General features: G+C 43.0%; 1 protein-coding gene and 1 pseudogene across 6 annotated transcripts in view; one reads left to right on the forward strand and one right to left on the reverse strand.

Moving 5' to 3' along the window:
- Positions 1-19,387, reverse strand: part of USP48 (ubiquitin specific peptidase 48) — a 92,864-nt gene that overhangs the window by 59,033 nt on the left and 14,444 nt on the right. For all 6 annotated transcript variants that reach the window (XM_040645918.1, XM_040645920.1, XM_040645919.1 and 3 more), the window contains exons 2-3: positions 5,099-5,219; positions 3,990-4,146 (exon numbers count right to left, since the gene is read on the reverse strand). In XM_040645918.1, coding sequence (XP_040501852.1) covers positions 3,990-4,146; positions 5,099-5,219 — 278 coding nt within the window. The remainder of the gene's footprint in view (positions 1-3,989; positions 4,147-5,098; positions 5,220-19,387) is intronic.
- LOC103666581 lies at positions 973-2,222 on the forward strand (annotated as a pseudogene).

Here is a 19,387-nt window from a genome sequence, read left to right on the forward strand (position 1 = left end):
AAAAAAAAAAAAAAGAAAAAAAAAGAGTTATACTGTGCATTACCGTGACTATAGCTTTCTAGTGTCAAATCACACTGAAATGTTCAGTCCAATATAAAAACCACAGACTGTATTTACCATTCATGTAAGATGGCAAAATATTTTAATATAATCTCATTAATGTAAACTTATCATAAGTTAAGCAAGTGACAGAATTCAAACTTGAATGAATATAATGATGTATTTTAAAATCCTACAATTTTAGAGCGGCAAGTCTTAGTGTGTCGGGAAGGTATTTTAAATAGGAAACGTGGATCTCAAGAGCCCCAGAAGACTCGAGCATTATCTTCTGTGCTTCACCAGCCTGCTTTACTCACTGTGATAACACGGATCAGCTAGGCCAACACCTCTCCTTTACCAGCCTGCGCAAGGCTACGTCTTGCCAGCAGAGGGCACTGGAGGGTTCAGCTGTGCCGGCCCCACCAGGCTCCTGCAGCCAACAGCATCCAGCAGTTTCCTGCAGCGCCACCTCTGGCAGTGGCCAAAGCAGGCTGCCTCTGGTGAGGCACTTCCTCTGGAATGACCACCTCACAAATGACCTCTTCAGCACCCTCGCAGGTGACTTACTATGAGACCCAGGATCTCCCTGTAGACAGTCTCAAGTAGGGGTCCCTACGGAGGAAGCATCTCAGCACCTTCTCAGCCGTCTAGTGAGCCTGCACAGGGCATTCTCCAGAGGTCCAGATTTCAGGCCTGAGCAAAGGTTAGGAAGAGACCCCTGGGGTGTTCTTTTTTTGCCCTGGGGGTAGTGGCTGCTCCCTACATCTGCTAGTCCTATATTTTTTCAAGTCCTCTTTAATTCTTACTAACCACTCACCCCATTACTCTAATTTCCTATTAATAATTCCCTATTCTTGGGGAGCATTTTGTAACATATGTCATTGTCGAATCACTATGCTGTACACCTGAAGCTAATATATTGTCAACTATAATTCAATTTAAAAAAAATCCCTTCAAAAAAACCTTCCAGTAATATATGTATGTTTTCAAAATTAAAAATACAGTCTATCTTGTAGGATATAAAAACAATTCAGGGCCCCTGGCTGGCTCAGTTGGTAGAGCATGTGACTCCATCTCGGGGTTCAAGCCCCACAGTGGGTGCAGAGACTACTTAACAAAAAAGAAACACCTTAATATCCAAAAAAACTTAATATACCCCTTTCACAAAGATGGCACCAAATGCTAAGAAGGAGGCCCTTGCTCTTCCCAAAACTGAAGTCAAAGTAAAGGCTTTGAAGGTCAAAAAACGGTGCTGAAAGGCGTCCACAGTCACACACACACAAAAAAAGCAGAAGAAAGGTCCGCATGTCACTACATTCCAGCAACCCAAGACTCTGACTCTCCAAAGGCAGCCCAAATATCCTCAGAAGAACACCCCCAGGAGAAACAAGCCTGACCACTATGCCATCATCAACTTCCTCGTGACTACTAAGTCAGCCATGAAGAAAATAGAAGACAACAACACACTTGTGTTCACTGTGGATGTCAAGGCCAACAAGTACCAGATCAAACAGGCTGTGAAGAAGCTCTAGGACACCGACATGGCCAAGGTCAACACCTTGATCGGGCCTGATGGAGGAAAGGCAGCATATGTTCGACTGGTTCCTGACTATGATGCTTTGGATGTTGCCAACAAAATCGGGATCATCTAAACTGAGTCCAGCTGGCTAAGTCCAAATATAAATTCACCATTAAAAAAAACACCTTAATGTGTGTGTGTGTGTGTGTGTGCGCGTGTGTGTGTGTATAAAATAATAATTCCCTATTCTTTCTGTTCAATTTACTGTGTCGTTTCTGTCTCTTATTTGGACTCCGAATGGTTTATCTCTTTACTACCAACTGTGATTTCCGTAGGTCAACATTTCGTTTATAAAATAAATGTAAAAATCTTACTTCCTGGGGTGCAAAGGCTTTGAGGGCCATTAAAAGCTAAATTTATGTCTACTCCAACGCTCCTATCTTACAGGTTAGATACTTCATACTTTTAACTCCAAAATAACTCCTCCTCTGGGACACCTGAGTGGTTCAGTCCGTTGAGGTTGCAACTATTGATTTTGGCTGTTAGGGTCATAAGATCGAGCCCCACAACCAGCTCTGCACTTGGCATGCAATCCGCCTGAGTCTCTCTCTCTCTCTCTCTCTCTCTGCTCCCATCCCTGTTCCCACATGCTCTCTCTCTTAAAATTAAAAAATAGTAATAAAATAACCTCTCCTCTGCTGGCTTTCCTTTAAAAAAAATTTAAAAATATTTATTTTAGAGAAAGTGAGAGACGGAGCAGGAGGGACAGGGGGATGGGGGAGAGGATCTCAGGCAGACTTCACACAAAGCACGGAACCTCTCGTGGGGCTCGATCCTAGATGAGCCTGAGATCACAACCTGAGCCAAACCCAAGATTCGGAAGCTTAACCAACTGTACTACTCAGGGGCCCGTGGCTTTCCTATCTGTAAAATAAGGGAGTGACTGAACTGGAAGAACTCAGATCCCATCAAATCCAACACAAAGCCTTTCCACCCCACTTTCACTGTACCTATTAAAATAGGAGCAGAAAATACACACTCTTATCAGAGAACAAGGTGAGGAACACCTTTGGTAAAATATAAAAATTCATGTGTTTGGAAATTTTTAAAAATATGTATTTTTTTGAAGATCACGTTACACTCACAATACCCAAAAGAGGCCATGATACATCATTTTATAAAACAGAAATTTAGTTTTCACTTGTTATGAAACTGTCATCTCACTAGGAAATATATACTTCAGCAAAATAACTAAAAATCAAAAAGGATCCATTTTACATTAGTCATCCTTTACATACGTACTACTTTAAACACTTAATATATTATTAATCTAGATTTAAATATTCAGAACTATAAAAGTAAAGTTTTGGTGAAATAATCTTATGAATTTGTAAGGGGGGGGTGGGGAAAATTTTTTTTAAGCCCTGTGTTGTTTTTTAAGTAGGCTCCACGCCCAACGTGGGGCTCTAACTCATGACCTCAAGATCGAGAATCACATGCGCTACCAACTGAGCCAGCCAAGTGCCCCGTAAGCACTGTGTTTTGAAGCAGACCACTATTAACAAGGACCAAGACTCTAAAGCATTACCCATTGTCTACAGGGCTCTACCTATTCCCTCTCAGAGTCAAAGACACGAGCATGTGCCCAAACCCGATCATATAAGACACAGCACAGGATTTACAGATGGAAGCAAGAGCCAAAGTCCCCAACTTGGAGCTCTCAGACCTATGTAACCTCAGACATTCACTGCCCTCCATCCCCCAGCTTTGAGAAAGAGAAAAATCTGGTTTATTTCATGAAAGTTCCATCTTAAAGAGAATAATCTCTAAATAGAAAGTATCAATCAGGAATAATAATCCACATACTGTTCATGAAATAAACTAAGTAACTGCAATGGAAATAGTTTGACACTGATTCAGTCTAAAAACACTCTAAACGAGTGTAGCTGTTATTGGTGATTGATTTTGCCAAGGTTAGTGGGAATTTAACCTCAATTTTAGAGGGTATCAATGAAGTCGGCATATTTGGGAATCAGGACAAAAGACTACCTGTGGTCACAATGAAGTATTAACTCTCTCAAACCAGGGAGAAAAGAGTATCCTTGTCTGCTTTATTGACTGATTCTTATCAATCACTACAAATTAATGGACTACAATCACGGCGTATTATGTAGAGAAACTGTAGCTGTAAGCCATATAAGAATCATCAATTGGATTTCCTTCACTTGAATATGAGCCATTTCGGTACATAAATAATAAATTTACAGAAAAAAAGGAAACCGATCTTGAATCCTGACAAAGTTTACAAAGGACCTCCTCCCACCAGGCCCAGCACATAATGAGCCCTCAGAAATTAGTTTCCTGCATCTGCAAAGTGTTCTAGCTGGCAAAACGCTGTGAAGGAAGCCGGCCCCACCCCCACCCCACTAACCTTTCTCTTCTTGGATACCATCTCCCATCATGTAGTCACTACAGGTACTTGGACACAAATACAGTGCCTGCCGCAGCTCCAAGTTGAGAAACCACACTTGAAGAAATGTGTTGACATAACACGTAGCGCCAAGGTTAGTGAGGCCCACAAATGAGTTCTATAAAAATACAAAATTTACAATTACAAACCAACTTCCCTTTACACAAAAAAATTATAAGAGGAATTATTTTTTAAATTTCAGATTAAAAAATGTGTTAACAGCACCCCAACCAACGTGGCATAACCACATAAGGCTCTCCTGGCCATGGGTAGGACATAATTTCATGAAAGCCCCATCTGGGTTGGCATCCCCAGTCTTCTAGTCTTCTCTGGCCACTTAACATCTAAAATTAAAACAGCGGGCTCCAGGCCAGATCCGTTCTAAACCTGTGTACAGAGGGTTTTCATTTGCTGTAGTCCTAAACTGTCAACATTGAGGAGAATGATAAAGTAAAACTTCCACGAAAGCTCCTTTCTATCCTATACATCAGAGAGAAACGGAGCAGGGGGAATTGGCTGCAACTTTTTCCAAAGACTGAGGATTCCTGAACTTACAAAGAATCATTCTTTTTAATATACAAAATATCTATATAGCTGACTATTTTGTGAACACCACGCTTTTTGGTTAGAAAATCTTAATGTGGATTCTAAAAAAAGTAAAACTATCAGTTATATGTATAATACGTAAAAATACAAGCCCAAGAAAGTGTGGTAATAGCACTAATGGGAGCTTGTTTCCTTGACTTACCACTTCCTTTAAAGAGACGTTTAAAAACGAGTTCAAAATAAAATGAACAATATGAAAGCCAACACAGAATCAGCATTTAAACTACAATTATCACCTATAGGCTTGCTGGGATACATGGCCACCTGATTTAAAGCATTACCATTAAGAACCGTTCCAATTCAAGCAGTTTAAGTTCCACTGCTTATCTGCAAGCTGCATGGGTTCCCCCAAGTCAGTAACAGTTTCTGATCACAGATGCAAAACAAAACAAAAAAAACAAAACAAATAAACAAAAAACCCAGAGGAATACCCCATAGTGATCACTTAAAAAAGGACGACTTACCTTTTTTCTCCTCTCACAGTTGGGATCATCAATGTTATGGAAACTATTTTCATCTATTTCTCCTAACCAAATATGCTCACCAATCCCAACCAAGCAATTCGGATTTCCTTTGCAGTTTCTTCTACAAAAAAAAAAAAAAAAGTTATTGTCTGATTAAGAAATGCCATAGTTCCGTAAGAAACATGCAGATTAGAACTGTAATGACATACCATATTTCATCTATTTCTCATCTATAAAATGAGGAGAACTGAGAAGATATAACACCCCGCTCAATTGTAAGGCTGTGGGGAAACAGCTCATTTACTGCTGAGAGAATCCAAAGTGGTACAGCACTTCCAGGGAGAGGACTTCTGCAATCTCTAACAAAACAACACATACAGCTTCCTTTTTACACGCCAATTCATTTCTAAGGATTCACCCTGAAGACACACCTCTAGCCGTGCCGATGTATCTGCGCAAATAGCCCCCCAGTTAGTCATCGCAGCACTGTTTGTAACTGTGAGACACTGGGAAGCCAGATGACCCAACAGCAGACACGGTACCTGGGCACAACAGAGTACCACGCAACTGTAACAGGAGAACCACAGGACAAACCTCTACGGATGGATGTATCGGTAAGAAAGCAACGTGCAGAACAGTATCTATAGTACGCTATTTCCTGCGTAAGAAAGATGGGGGCATAAGAAAATATACATGTGTCTGCTCATTTGAACAAAAAGAAACCAAAAGGTTAAGCCAGAGACCAGTAAAAGTGGTCACCTTCAGAACCTTCAGAACACGAGTGGGTTCAGGGTAAAAACTGGAGGGGTGTGTGACACTTTTCTGAATATGCATACGCTGCGGAAACGGGGGGCCTCTGGGAATGTGACACGCATGCGCACACACACAAGTAAGGATGGGGGGACCCTAAATCCAACACAAACAAACACATTTCAGTTACATAACATCTCCACAATGAAGGCAAGGGGGGTGAGGAAGAACCCAAGTACACTGCACGCAGTCATCAGCAAGCTCCTTTAGCAGTGTCCTCAGGGTAAAGATGAAAGGTTCAAACACCAAATCAAGCAATCACCATGGATGGATGCTAGTACAGGTGAGTGTGCAGAGTCGAGTATAGGGAGTAATGAAATACCTACACAGTCTCGAAGTATCTTAGCCCCGGGTGTTCATTAATCCCTGAAGGAAAAACAGAACGCTTCAGTGGAGAAAGCTGGCCGACACCACTTCACCAATAGATCAAGTTTCAATGGTGGGTCCCTGCGGGTACGACCCACTGAGCACGGCTTTACTTCTGGGACGCTCCTGCCAACATCAACAGCCTCAATCTAACCATGAGGCAGCATCACACAAAAACACCTTGATGAGCTTTCTACATGTCAAAATGTCAATGTCATGAAATGAACAAAGACTGAGTGATCCTTTCAGATTAAAAAGGACTAAAGGGACAAATGGCTGCAGCACACGAGCTTGGATTTTTGCTACAAAGGAAATTATTAGATCTTTACGTTCCAAAAGTTTCAGAAGCTTAGCCACTAAAGCTTTACGGACAGCAGTGAAAGACTGGAAACATCACCAATACCAAACAATGTAAACCACTCTGTAGTCAAGGGAGAAGATGGAGGAAACTTTTTATGTTATGATACGCAACGTCATTAGTTGAAAAGACAAGGTACAAAAACAATGTTTAAAAATGGGTGTGGTACACATGTTTATTTAGACAGGAGGATATACTATAAAATGGAAACCATCCTATCTCTAAGGAGGTTAATTCTGTACTTGCTAGCTGCCGTTAAATTACCTGGCCAGCAGTTAATTTCAGAGACCAGGTACAAACAAACACAATGCCAGCATTCTAGGGCCCAATAATTTCCATTATTTCTTTATTCCCCCATCATCACCTTTTGTACTTTTAAGATTTTGAGCTATGGAATGTACTACATATTCCAAAGTAAGGAATTTTCTTAAGTGTTCTGCTTAAACATCCTGTCTTCCTGGTCTTAAAAAATAAATTTAAAAAAAATCATTCTTCCTGTAGACAAAAATTAATTTTTCTCTTCTAGCAAGAGACACGAAGAAACAAGCAAAACAAAACAAAACAAAAAAAACTGGAAAGTAACCTAGAATCTTTTCCTTGAAGCAGGGCAAGGATTTAACAAGAAAATAACTGCTACAGGGGCGCCTGGGTGGCACAGCGGTTAAGCGTCTGCCTTCGGCTCAGGGCATGATCCTGGCGTTATGGGATCGAGCCCCACATCAGGCTCTTCTGCTATGAGCCTGCTTCTTCCTCTCCCACTCCCCCTGCTTGTGTTCCCTCTCTCGCTGGCTGTCTCTACCTCTATCGAATAAATAAATAAAATCTTTAAAAAAAAAAAAAAAAGAAAAGAAAAGAACTGCTAGGGACAGCCTGGGTGGTGTGGTCAGTTAAGCATTTGCCTTTAACTCGGGTCATGATCTTGGGGCCCTGGGATTGAGTCCCAGGTCGGGCTCCTTGCTCAGCGGGGAGCTCGCTTCTCCCTCTGCCTTCCCCCACCTCCGCTTGTGCTGACAGATAAATAAAAATTTAAGAAAGAAAGAAAGAAAGAAAGAAAGAAAGAAGGAAGGAAGGAAAGAGAGAGAGAGAGAGAGAAAGAAAGAAAGAAAGAAAGAAAGAAAGAAAGAAAGAAAGAAAGAAAAGAAGGAAGGAAGAAAGAAAATGACAGCTAAGCAGCCCTGGACTCACGTTCCTTAGGACAGAAAAGACAGTACTGCCAACTAGAGTAAAAACACACCTCTCAAAATCAGTAGGTACTTATTCTTTTAAATCTGCTTTTCAAAAGTATGATGTCAAATCTCCTTTGTTCCTTCTGCTCTTGAACAAGAATGTGCTAAGACTTTTCACAGGATTTGGCTGTGGGGACAAGCACTCTCCTATGGCTTCCACCCACACCTCATTCTCAGAAGACTGTTCTCATGGAACCATTTGGGTTTTACTCTCCTGTTCCCAACAGCAAGAGAGAAACATGAAAGTAGGCTGTCCTGGGGTGCCTGGCGGGCTCAGTCAGAGGAGTGCGTGACTCCTGATCTTGGGGGTCGTGAGTTTGAGGCCCATGCTGAGCACGGAGTTTACTGAAAGTACGGAATTTTTAAAAACACCTTAATTTGCCTCCAGAATCAGCGACATCTTCTACCTACCTCTCCAGGCTAAAAACCCTTTCATTCTCTCTCCCAATCTCTCTCTCTCTCTCTCTCTCTCTCTGGTGATTCTGAACTTTAAAAAAAAGTACTCTCTCCTTGTCCCCGTTGCCCCCCTCCCCGCCCCAAAATCTTGTACACTCAACTTGGTCCAAAGTTGGCTCCAGACATGACCTAAAAATTCCACAACAGGGTTTCTTTAACTCTGAGAAGACTTTGGAAACAGATGTGAGAAGTTGAAAGCAATTTGCATTATTTTCCTCTCGAACGCTGGCACTGTTTTTTGTTTGTACACATCTTCTTACGTTAATTGCTGGCTAGGTATTAGTGAATTAAGTGTTCAATCGGCTAGAACACCATCACTGTGTAGACGAGATGAAGCAGTGACAACGCACCAGCCCCAGGAAGAGCCCATGTACTATATGGGTCTCTAGGGCCACACTTTCAGGTAAGAACTCAAAAAGCCAATGGCAGTGCTTTGCAATGAAAGCAGTTAAGCTAATGGATTCAAGCTTTCCAAATATCAGCTAAGCCTTCTGTACGTGAGCCCAGTATTTTGTTTGTTGTCTTGTTTGGAGAAGTACAGAATCTACTTAAGAGGCGTAAGTCGTAAAAACGTTTCTAATTACAAGCTATTACTCCCAAGCCAACTTCAGCAGCAAAGGAGAATACCAATACAGAAGGCTAGCATCCCCCTACAGAAGAACACCTCTCCCATTCATCAGTCTCCAATGCCCTGAACTTCATTTTATCCACGGGAGGAGTAGGCCACGCTGTCAAGTATCATTTCTCATCATGTTTGTACCAATTTTCTTACAGTAGAAAAATATTTCTGCGTACTTATTTCTATCAAAGGGTAAAAAGAAATCAAGAAGGCTGAGTGCTCTAAGATAAAAGACAGGCACACATGTTTGCATGTAAAGACCTAACCTGTTTACTGTGTAAATACCCCGGCCAACTTGACCCACTTATATTACCTACCTGACCCAAGAAACCGCTGCTTAGAAACCAAATAACTCTTTTCCACATCACAAGTGTCCCTGATTTAATCTAGAGTGATGCCACTCACTTTCTCTGAAATAGAAACTTCTACAACCTTATAACAACTGTATCCTCTACCCACTCCCCACAGGTCTTCTTCCCAGAAATCCTTCCTTCTGCCTACAGGGGTATCAGAGAACCAAATCACAAAAACCAAGCCTGAAGATCAGTCAACCTGGTTCTTCCTCTGGCTCTCTCCCCCTCTCCCATCTCATTTACACTTCTACATTTGTTGGCTTAAGAAGAAGGGGCTCCTGGCCAGCTCATTCGGTAGAGTATGCAACTTGATCTCAGGTTGTGAGTTCAAGCCCCACACTGGGTCTAGAGATTAAAATAATAATAAGTTTTTGTTTTATGTGGCAGATGCCTACTACTGTGTTACTGTATGCGCTAAGTTTCTTCACTCATCTACCCCTGCCCTATAGGCCCTTTTTTCTGAGAACAAACTTACTCAGGTCCTATAGTTCCAGCAAAAGGATTTCAACTACTTCCATTTTGACCTTGAACTTTCTAATTGATAAAATCCTTCTTTCCATCTTGTCTACCTCAGGCAAAAGACTCCGTGGGCAAAGCATCCCCTGATGGGAACCAGTCCCCAACCCAAGCAATAAAAACTGCCCAAGGCCAGCAAAACGCCACCCATGACAACGGACTTGACCTTCACTGCCCACCTGCACCTACCCATCAATCTTTGCCTCACGTTTTCCTTATACAAATCTGGAAGTATTTATGGTACGTAGTAGACAGTCTTTGAGACACTAGTCCCCTGTCTTTCCGGTGTTGGCCTCACTGAAATAAATTCCTTTCCCGTTTCACCACCACTTGGGTCTCTCCCTTTGGATTTTGTCAGTGGCAAGTGGCCAAACCTGGTCTGTCTGGGACCCCTGGAGCCAGGCACTCTTGCGCCCCTGCACCCTGGCTACACTAGCAAGAGCTGGTAAGATGCGGCCCCAATCTGTCACTGAAACACAAAAATCTCTCAAGATATTTCAAATGGGAAGTGAGGGATGGGGGGGGCGTTGGTTAGTGGGACTTGGGAAGCTTGGCTGTCTAGGAAGGAATCAACACGCTAAATCAACATGCTTTGTAGAAGCAGCAGAAACAGAAGGAGTTTCCAGAAACACTCCTTGGCCCAACTATATCCCTGCCTTACCCATGACTTATTTGTCTAAGCTTCCCTGAATTAAAAAAAAAAAAAACAGAAAACAAAAACCCTGACCTTTCTTAACTGAGCCATTTTCCTGATGCCTATGCTAGTTTCAAGTTTCTATCACTTGTGTCGAGGAGTAACAAATACTAACTAAAGCTCTTCCTGTTACCAACACTCCAAAAGCCACTTCAGTCTCTGTCAGACCTAATTCTTAAAAGTGACTGTCTCTCTTCCTCTAAACTTTCTATAAGACTAGCTAACAAACACAGGGGAAAACACTCAAATCCAGAGAAAAGCAAAGTTAAAACAGTCATGAAAGATGTCTTCTCTTACCCAATCAGCAAAACCTTTCCAAGGATGAACTAAGGTAAAGTGAGAGCCGTTGTGCACTCATTGGCCGCAAGAGGAATAACTAAACACACCCTTTTGGGAAAATGTGGAAAATGTCTCGAAATATTAAATGACACCAATATTTTGTTTCAATGATTCTACTCCTGGGCATATATCCACAGAATACACAACACTGTGGCAATGAAACAATGATGAATCCCAATGGGTACTTCTTCCAGAACCGTGTGATAGCAGAACACCAAGTGGCTGAACTGGTTGACAACGGACAGGTTCCCAAATGTTTGGTCTGACATGCTAAGCAGCTGTGACATGACTTGCTGTGATTTTAGGCCAGCAAAACACCTTGCCAGCAATCCTAGTGGAGGATGCCATCCTAAACCGGTTTAGTGGCAATGAGAATGCAGGAAAGCTGAATTCAAGTTTATCAATGAGAGGAAATCAACAAGACTTGGGGACCCTTTAGATGGTGGGCGAAAGAAGGGAAAGAGGGGGCGCCTGGGTGGCTCAGTCGGTTAAGCGTCTGCCTTCGGCTCAGGTCATGATCCCAGCACCTGGGATCCAGCTCTGCATTGGGCTCCCTGCTCCGTGGGGAGTCTGCTTCTTCCTCTCCCTCTGCCCTTCCCTCTGCTCGTGCACTCTCTCGAGCTCAAAAAAATAAATGAATAAATAAATAAACAAAATCTTTTTTTTTAAGGGGGAGGGGAGGAAAGGTCTGCAGTGATGGCCAAAACTGTAAAGAATGAAAACAATTCTCCACGAATCAAACACTGTTTGGCTGGGGACTGGAAAACCACCGGTGAGGCATCTAGGGTACAAACCACTACGTTGCTCTGGTACTAACCACAGCCAAGAGACGAAGTTTGAGCCATTTTGAGATCTCCAAGGAACTGTCGTTTAAGAGTATCTTCCAACACAATGGACAAAAATTCATGGCCAGTGATTTCACAGTTGCTATACAGTTGGGAAAAAATCATTATTTGAATGGGAGAGGGGGTGGGACGCTCCCACCCCCTCAGTGGTCATTTAAAGAGCTATTCCTTTGCTTTTCCTCATCACCTTTCACTTTCTTAGCTCTTAGGAACATCACTTCACACACAGCCCAGGCATGCTAACTTTCCTGCGTCAAGTGAAGATCTGACTATACCGAAGCTTTGCCTAATGCATCACAAACTTTCTGAAAAACAATCCGAATACATATATAATAAAGACTTACTGGTCTTCGCATCCTTTGACCCAGAACCACCATTTTAAAGAATGTATCCTAAGCAAACATAGATGTCAACAAACACTTTCAAAGACAATCATCACTATTTAGAAACAAGCCACATGCCCGACCACAGGAAAATTGTCAGTGTTGTTTGTAACAGAGAACTGTTTAGAAACAAGCTACCTGCCCAACCACAGTGACAATGTTAAAGTGTGGTACAGTGATATGATGGAATACTATGCAGCCATTAAAACTCTTTTCAAGCGATACTTTCAGACATGTGACCCCGCTCAAGACAGAATTCTAAATAAACAGGATACAAAGTTACCCATTATGAGTTTAATTTTTCTAAGGGTGGGGAGTGATGTTTTTTTTTTTTTAAAAGATTTTATGTATTTATTTGACAGAGATAGAGACAGCCAGCGAGAGAGGGAACACAAGCAGGGGGAGTGGGAGAGGAAGAAGCAGGCTCATAGCAGAAGAGCCTGATGTGGGGCTCGATCCCGTAACGCCGGGATCACGCCCTGAGCCGAAGGCAGACGCTCAACCGCTGTGCCACCCAGGCACCCCTAGGGAGTGATGTTTTTACATTTTTTTCAATGAAAAAAGAAACCACAAGGGAAATTACAAAACACTCTGAAATGAATAAAACATACCAAAGTTGTGAGATGCAGCTAAATTAGTGGATAGAGGGGAATTTATAGCATTAAATGTTTAGATCGATCAATTGATCGATTGAAATGTTAAGAAACCAGCCTCTGGCGTCCTCAGCTAGCTCAGACGGTAGTACAAGGCTCTTGATCGCGGGCTGGTAGTTTGAGACCCATGTGTGGGGTACAGTTTACTTAAAATCAAAAAACAGAAACAAACAAAAACCAGCTTCAAACCATATTTACCCTAATTTGTAGTTATCACAAATTCCAGGAACACCAAACCAGCAAATTTTGGCACATACTTTATATTTTGGTAATTCATGGTTAATCTGAATCCCCTCAGAACATCTGAGTAACACGTGTGGCAGTAAGACCATTCTGATTCTCTAACCTCTGGTGAGAGCAGAAGTCAATGCAAACAAGGTGGAAGGGACAGTGACTGGTACCAGTCTGGATGGCAGAGAGCTGCTGCATGGCGCTTTCAAGTCACCAACAATAAATGTCCACGAGATAGGTCACAACACACAGGAGTTAAGAGTAAACACTATCATTTTATATAACCCAAACCTACCATCTCATAAAAGCAACCAGACTTCACAGGGTGACACATTCTGTCACACGGAGATGCCCAGATAATTACAGGGCCTGAGAATACTGAAATGAAAGACCAAGTCCTAGGCATCAAACAAGGGCTCGCGGCCCAGGAGGTGACAGGTAAAAGGAGAGCTTCAGAGACATAAATGCAGTGGTGGCATCAAGCACGGGACTCCGCAGCAGAGATCCCACAGCAAGGGAGGCAGTGCTGTGAAGGTGAAAGTCTCCAAGGGCGCTCAGGAACTCAGCCCACGTGGGAGGCGAACTAAAGAGCATTCGGGGCAGAGTGCTCATGGACACAGAAGGCTGGAGGAGCAAGCAAGGGGAGATCAATGCAGGCTCCCCTGCCATCTCCAAGGGGGAAGGAAGCCTTCCCGCAGCTGGCGGCGCAGCATAGCTGGCGGCTTTGCCGAGAGGAAGGCGGGAAGGCCAAGGAAGCTGCAGCAGTCAGGGGCTAGGTCAGCTCACAGGAGACCGCAAATACCGTGAGAAGAGCTTGGACTTCGTCCAGGAAGAACAAGGAGCCAGTAAAAGGTTTTTAGAAGAAAAATAATTGCGGGGCGCCTGGGTGGCTCAGTTGGTGAAGCATCTGCCTTGGGCTTGGGTCATGATCCCAGGGTTCTGGGATGGAGGCCCACATCGGTCTCCCTGTCACAGGGAGCCTGCTTCTCCCTCTCCACCCCGCTCACGCTCTCTCTTGCTCTCAAATAAATAAAATCTTAAGGAAAAAAAAGAAAAGAAATAGGATTTTCACTTTAGAAAGATCCTCTGATTATGCTTCTAAGAATCACCTGAAAATTCTACAAGTTTTGCTTTGTCAATAAACGTGATTCTTATAAGGCTCCTCCTGTTTCTTAATAAGGCAAGTTTTAAGCCCCTAAGGTATTTTTTCAGTGTTAAGTCCTGACTCTTCGTGTGTGTGTGTGTGTGTGTGTGTGTGTGTGTGTGAGAGAGAGAGAGAGAGAGAGAGAGAGAGAGAGAGTGCACGCAAGAGAGAGACACCAGTGAGGGAAATTTAAAGGGAATGCTGTTAGATAAGAAATGAGGAACGGAAATATAAGATGCTAATTCTGGTAAGAGGTCAAATCAACAGCACTTGTCACTGATCATTTCTGGTGTGGTGAGGGGAAAAAGAAACCAGGTTTTTATGAATGCAGTTGCATTTAAAATCTTTTGCTTTTAAAGGAAAAATGGAAATCACAAATAAATGCTTTGAGAATACTCACATCTAGAATTTCATAAAATGGTCATTCATCTAACAACCTCATTTCATGTGAAATCCTGAATTCTGACCGAAAGGAGCCAAGAGAAAATAAGCAGGCGGCAGACAGGGCAGACAAGGTATCCGGATCCTGGCTCGCCGCGTTTCCTGAAGTGCAGTTACCACCCTGAGGAGGAGTGACTGGCTCTCTAGCAGCTTTTTGCTTTGAGAGGGTCTGAAGGTTAGATCTTTCACCAAAGTTTCTCTCTTTCATCCTTCTAAGATGTAAGCTTGCTCTGAAACATTTGGCAGTATTAAAATGAGCACTTTCGGGGCGCCTGGGGGGCTCAGTCGTTAGGCGTCCGCCTTCGGGTCAGGTCATGACCCCAGGGTCCTGGGATGGAGTTCTGCATCGGCCTCCTCCTCCCTCTGCCTGCTGCTCCCCACCCCCCGCTTGTGTTCTCTCTCTGACGAATATATAAAACCTTTTAAAATAAATAAATAAATAAAATAATAAAACTTTCACCCAAAGTTTTCAATTTCTTAAAGTAGGTTACAAGGGCGCCTGGGTGGCTCAGTCGTTAAGTGTCTGCCTTCAGCTCAGGTCATGATCCCAGAGTTCTGGGATCGAGCCCCACATCAGGCTCCCTGCTCAGCGGGAAGCCTGCTTCTTCCTCTCCCACTCCCCCTGCTTGTGTTCCCTCTCTCGCTGCCTGTCAAATAAATAAATAAAATCTTTAAAAAATAAAAATAAAAAAAAAAGTAGATTACAAAAAAAATCCACAAAGCAAATTAACTATTACAACAATGTCAATAAATCTTCTTTTACAAGGTACAGCTCAGTGTCCAAGCACAGTTCCAAAGGTCACCAAAGGCAGCCTACCAGACCCCTAAAGAGAGCCCCTCTTCCTTCCATCATCATGATTTCAAATTGAGAAGGGAGTCAGGAAGAACCTCAAGGTACTAGCTCCTGCTGGACAAAAAAACCCAAACAGAACATACAAAACAAAACCACCAACACTTCATGACACACTTCTCAAACTCCCATCATCCTCGGCCATGAGATACACACGGTGCACCTTCACGGACTGTAAGTTTTATACGATGATTAGAAGAATTTTATTAAATCAAGCAGAGTACGGAATAGAGCAAAAATACAGAAATGAAACTCCTAAAAAGATAATCAGGAGGGAAATTAAGCCCTACTAGATACTGAATCATAAGATGACATCCCCCAAATCAAAGCCGCATAATAGAGGGCACCTCGCTGGCTCAGCAGGTACAGCACCCACTCTTGATCCCAGGGTCAGGAGTTCCAGCCCCACCCTGGGCATGGAGCCTACTTATAAAATATTTTTTGAAAACCCAAAACAGCATAATAGAATAAAAAGCTCAGAAACAGGGGCGCCTGGGTGGCGCAGTTGTTAAGCGTCTGCCTTTGGCTCAGGGCGTGATCCCAGCGTTCTGGGATCGAGCCCCACATCAGGCTCCTACACTAGGAGACTGCTTCTTCCTCTCCCACTCCCCCTGCTTGTGTTCCCTCTCTTGCTGGCTGTCTCTCTGTCACATAAATAAATAAAATCTTAAAAAAAAAAAAAAAAAGCTCAGAAACAGACCCAAATACATACGGTAATTTAGTATTCAATAAAGGCGTTCACATCAGTGGAAATAAAGATAGGACCTCTAACAAATGGTGGTTAGGACAACCAGGTAGCTTCTGCAGAAGACCAAGTTAGACTCACACTTCACAGTACACTTCAGTACAAATTCCAAATGAATCAAAGATGCAAATGTTTATTGAAATCATAACAACACAGAAAACATCAACAAATCTCTTTATAATCTTGGAATGAGAAAGACCTTACTAGGATTCAAAATTCAGAAGCCATAAAAGAAAAGTTACCTTAATCCAATCTCATAAAAACATTCTGCATAGCAAATACATAAGCAAAGCCAAAAAATAACTGAAAAAAGGTTTATGCAACTCTTGTCAAGAACACACAAAAATCTCAAAGAATTCCTACAAACTGATTAACAAAAACTAAAAATATAAAAACGGAGAAATGACATACCAGGAAGTTCAAGAAGATACAAATGGCCCTAAAGCTCCATCTCTGCTGTCAGAGGAACACAAGATGAAAGGGGACGGAAACACCTTGTATGGTAACCACCCGGGCAGTTCACCCACTATTCCTTTCTCCCTCTAGATACTGTCTGGATCTTTGGTGGGACTGAGAAACAAGCTCCAGGCAATGACTTGTGAGCAGAAAATGAGGCACGCGTTTAACTGCTGGCACTGAAACCATCCAGAGGAACTGACAGTGTTTCAAACGGTGGCTACAACCAAGTAGCAGATATCCAAGCGACTAGGAGGAGCCACCTCACCTCCACTCAACCTGCCCCCAGTTTGTAATCCACACATAGCCTGGGCCAGATAGAAGCGTGTGTCGTCTTAAATCACTGAGATCGGGCAGTTATTTATTCCCACGGCATAACCTAGCTCATCCCAGATGCATCTTGCCTCGCCTATCAGTCTGGCAAAGTCTGACAAGGCCATGGGGAAACAGGCAGCTTCTCATACACTGCTACGGAGGCTAAAAAATGGAATGATCTCTACGGAGAACAATTTCCAGCATCTACTGAAATGACTAATGCATTTACCCTTGACATCCTGTAATCCCACATGGATATTTAATCTACAGATTACCGCACACACGCAAAAACAATTTAAAATCAAAGGTATATATCGAAACATTGTTATTAACAGCAAAAGACTGAAGACAAGCCCACTGTCTATTCATAGGGGACTGGTTGAATAAGCTATGGAAAATCCAAAGAGTGGTATACGATGTGACTATTTGTAAGAATGAGGACCCAAAAGAAATGGATGCAAATATCCAAAGAACTGTACATGAAAGTTTATATGCAATTTTTAAACAGTTAAAAGCTGTAAATGAGCCAAATGTCCATCAATAAAATAAACAAATTAGGATGAATTTGTATCATAGAATACTAGTCAGCCCCTCTCCCTCAAAAAACTACTGATACACGCAACGTGGGTGGTTCTCAAAAACATGATACTGAGCAAAAGAATCCAGACACAAAAAAGTAATGGAGCCGTGAAGAGTCCCTTAATACAAAGTTCAAGAACAGACACAACGAATCTATGTAGAAAGAAATCAGACTAGTGATTACCAAAGGGGGACGGAAACGAGGTGGAAGACAGTAAGAAAGAACTTTCTGGGGTGATGGAAATGTTCTACTTATTAGGATGGTGATTACGTATCAAAACTTCACGAACTCCCTTCACAAAAGTGAACTCAAAATGGATCACAGACCTAAATACAGAACACCACAAAACAATACAACTCCCCAAAGATAACTCAGGAGAAAAATCGAGATGACCTTGGGTTTGGTGATGACTTTCTAGATACAGCACCACTACAAGATCCCCGAAAATAAGAACTGATAAGCTGGACTTCATTAAAATTAAAATTTCTATGAAAGACACTGTCAAGAGAATAAAGACAAGCCTCAGACTGGGAGAAAAACGTGCGGAAGACATCTGATAAAGGACTGTTACTCAAAATATACAAAGAGGGGCGCCTGGGTGGCACAGCGGTTAAGCGTCTGCCTTCGGCTCAGGGCGTGATCCCGGCGTTATGAGATCGAGCCCCACATCAGGCTCTTCTGCCATGAGCCTGCTTCTTCCTCTCCCACTCCCCCTGCTTGTGTTCCCTCTCTCGCTGGCTGTCTCTATCTCTGTCAAATAAATAAATAAAATCTTAAAAAAAAAAAAAATACAAAGAACTCTTCAAACCTCAAAAATAAAGAAAAACAACCTGATTTCAAAAAATGAGCCAAAGACCTTAACAGACACAGCACCAAAGACATAAGCATATGAAAAGATGCCCCCTGTCATATGTCAGCAGGGAAATGCACATTAAAACAACCATGAGGGGCGCCTGGGTGGCACAGCGGTTGGGCGTCTGCCTTCGGCTCAGGGCGTGATCCCGGCGTTATGAGATCGAGCCCCACATCAGGCTCTTCTGCTATGAGCCTGCTTCTTCGTCTCCCACTCCCCTGGCTTGTGTTCCCTCTCTCACTGGCTGTCTCTATCTCTGTCAAGTAAATAAATAAAATCTTTAAAAAAATAAAATAAAATAAAATAAAACACCCATGAAATACCACCACACACTCATTACAACGGCCAAAATCCCCACACTGGTAATACCGAATGGGGGTGACGATGTGGATCCAGAGGCGCTCTCGTCGCCGGCAGGAATGCAAACCGATACAGCCACTTCGGAAGACTGTCTGGTGTTCTGTTCAGTTGTACAAAATTAAACATACTCCTGGCTGCCCCACCATCTGGACCCGCAGACCCACGACCCTACCCATCCACACGCGGACGAACCTGCCGCACTGCTGGGGGCACCACATCCGGTTCCTGCAGCGCTGCCACTATGAAGACAGCGGTTCAGAAGCTCTGGCTGGAAGCCTTCCACCCGGGCTGAACCACAGGAAGGCTTCCCAGCCAGCTGCAGACTTGGAACAGCTCTGTCTGCAGAACGCCCGACACCCTGCTAACTGGTGTATCTTCAAGTATGAATCCCTTGAGACCCCAGAAAGCCTGTTGCTTTTTGTAGTAAAATGAATCTTTGGATAGTTTTCTAAACCACTGTTCATGAACCAGTGAATATTCAAAGGAGAACTAAATTTGAAGCCTGTACAAAAGCTTATCCCTAGGGGCGCCTGGGTAGCTCAGTCGGTTAGTGTCTGCCTTCCGCTCAGGTCAGGATCCCAGGGTCCTGGGAGGCTCCCTGCGCAGCAGGAAAGCTGCTTCTGCTTCTCCCTCTCTCTCTGCCTCTCCCCCTGCTTGTGCTCTCATTCTCGCTCTCTCAAATAACAAAAAAAAAAA

This window comes from Ursus maritimus, unplaced genomic scaffold (genome assembly GCF_017311325.1).
Source record: "Ursus maritimus isolate PB19 unplaced genomic scaffold, ASM1731132v1 scaffold_32, whole genome shotgun sequence".
Lineage (NCBI taxonomy): Eukaryota > Metazoa > Chordata > Mammalia > Carnivora > Ursidae > Ursus > Ursus maritimus.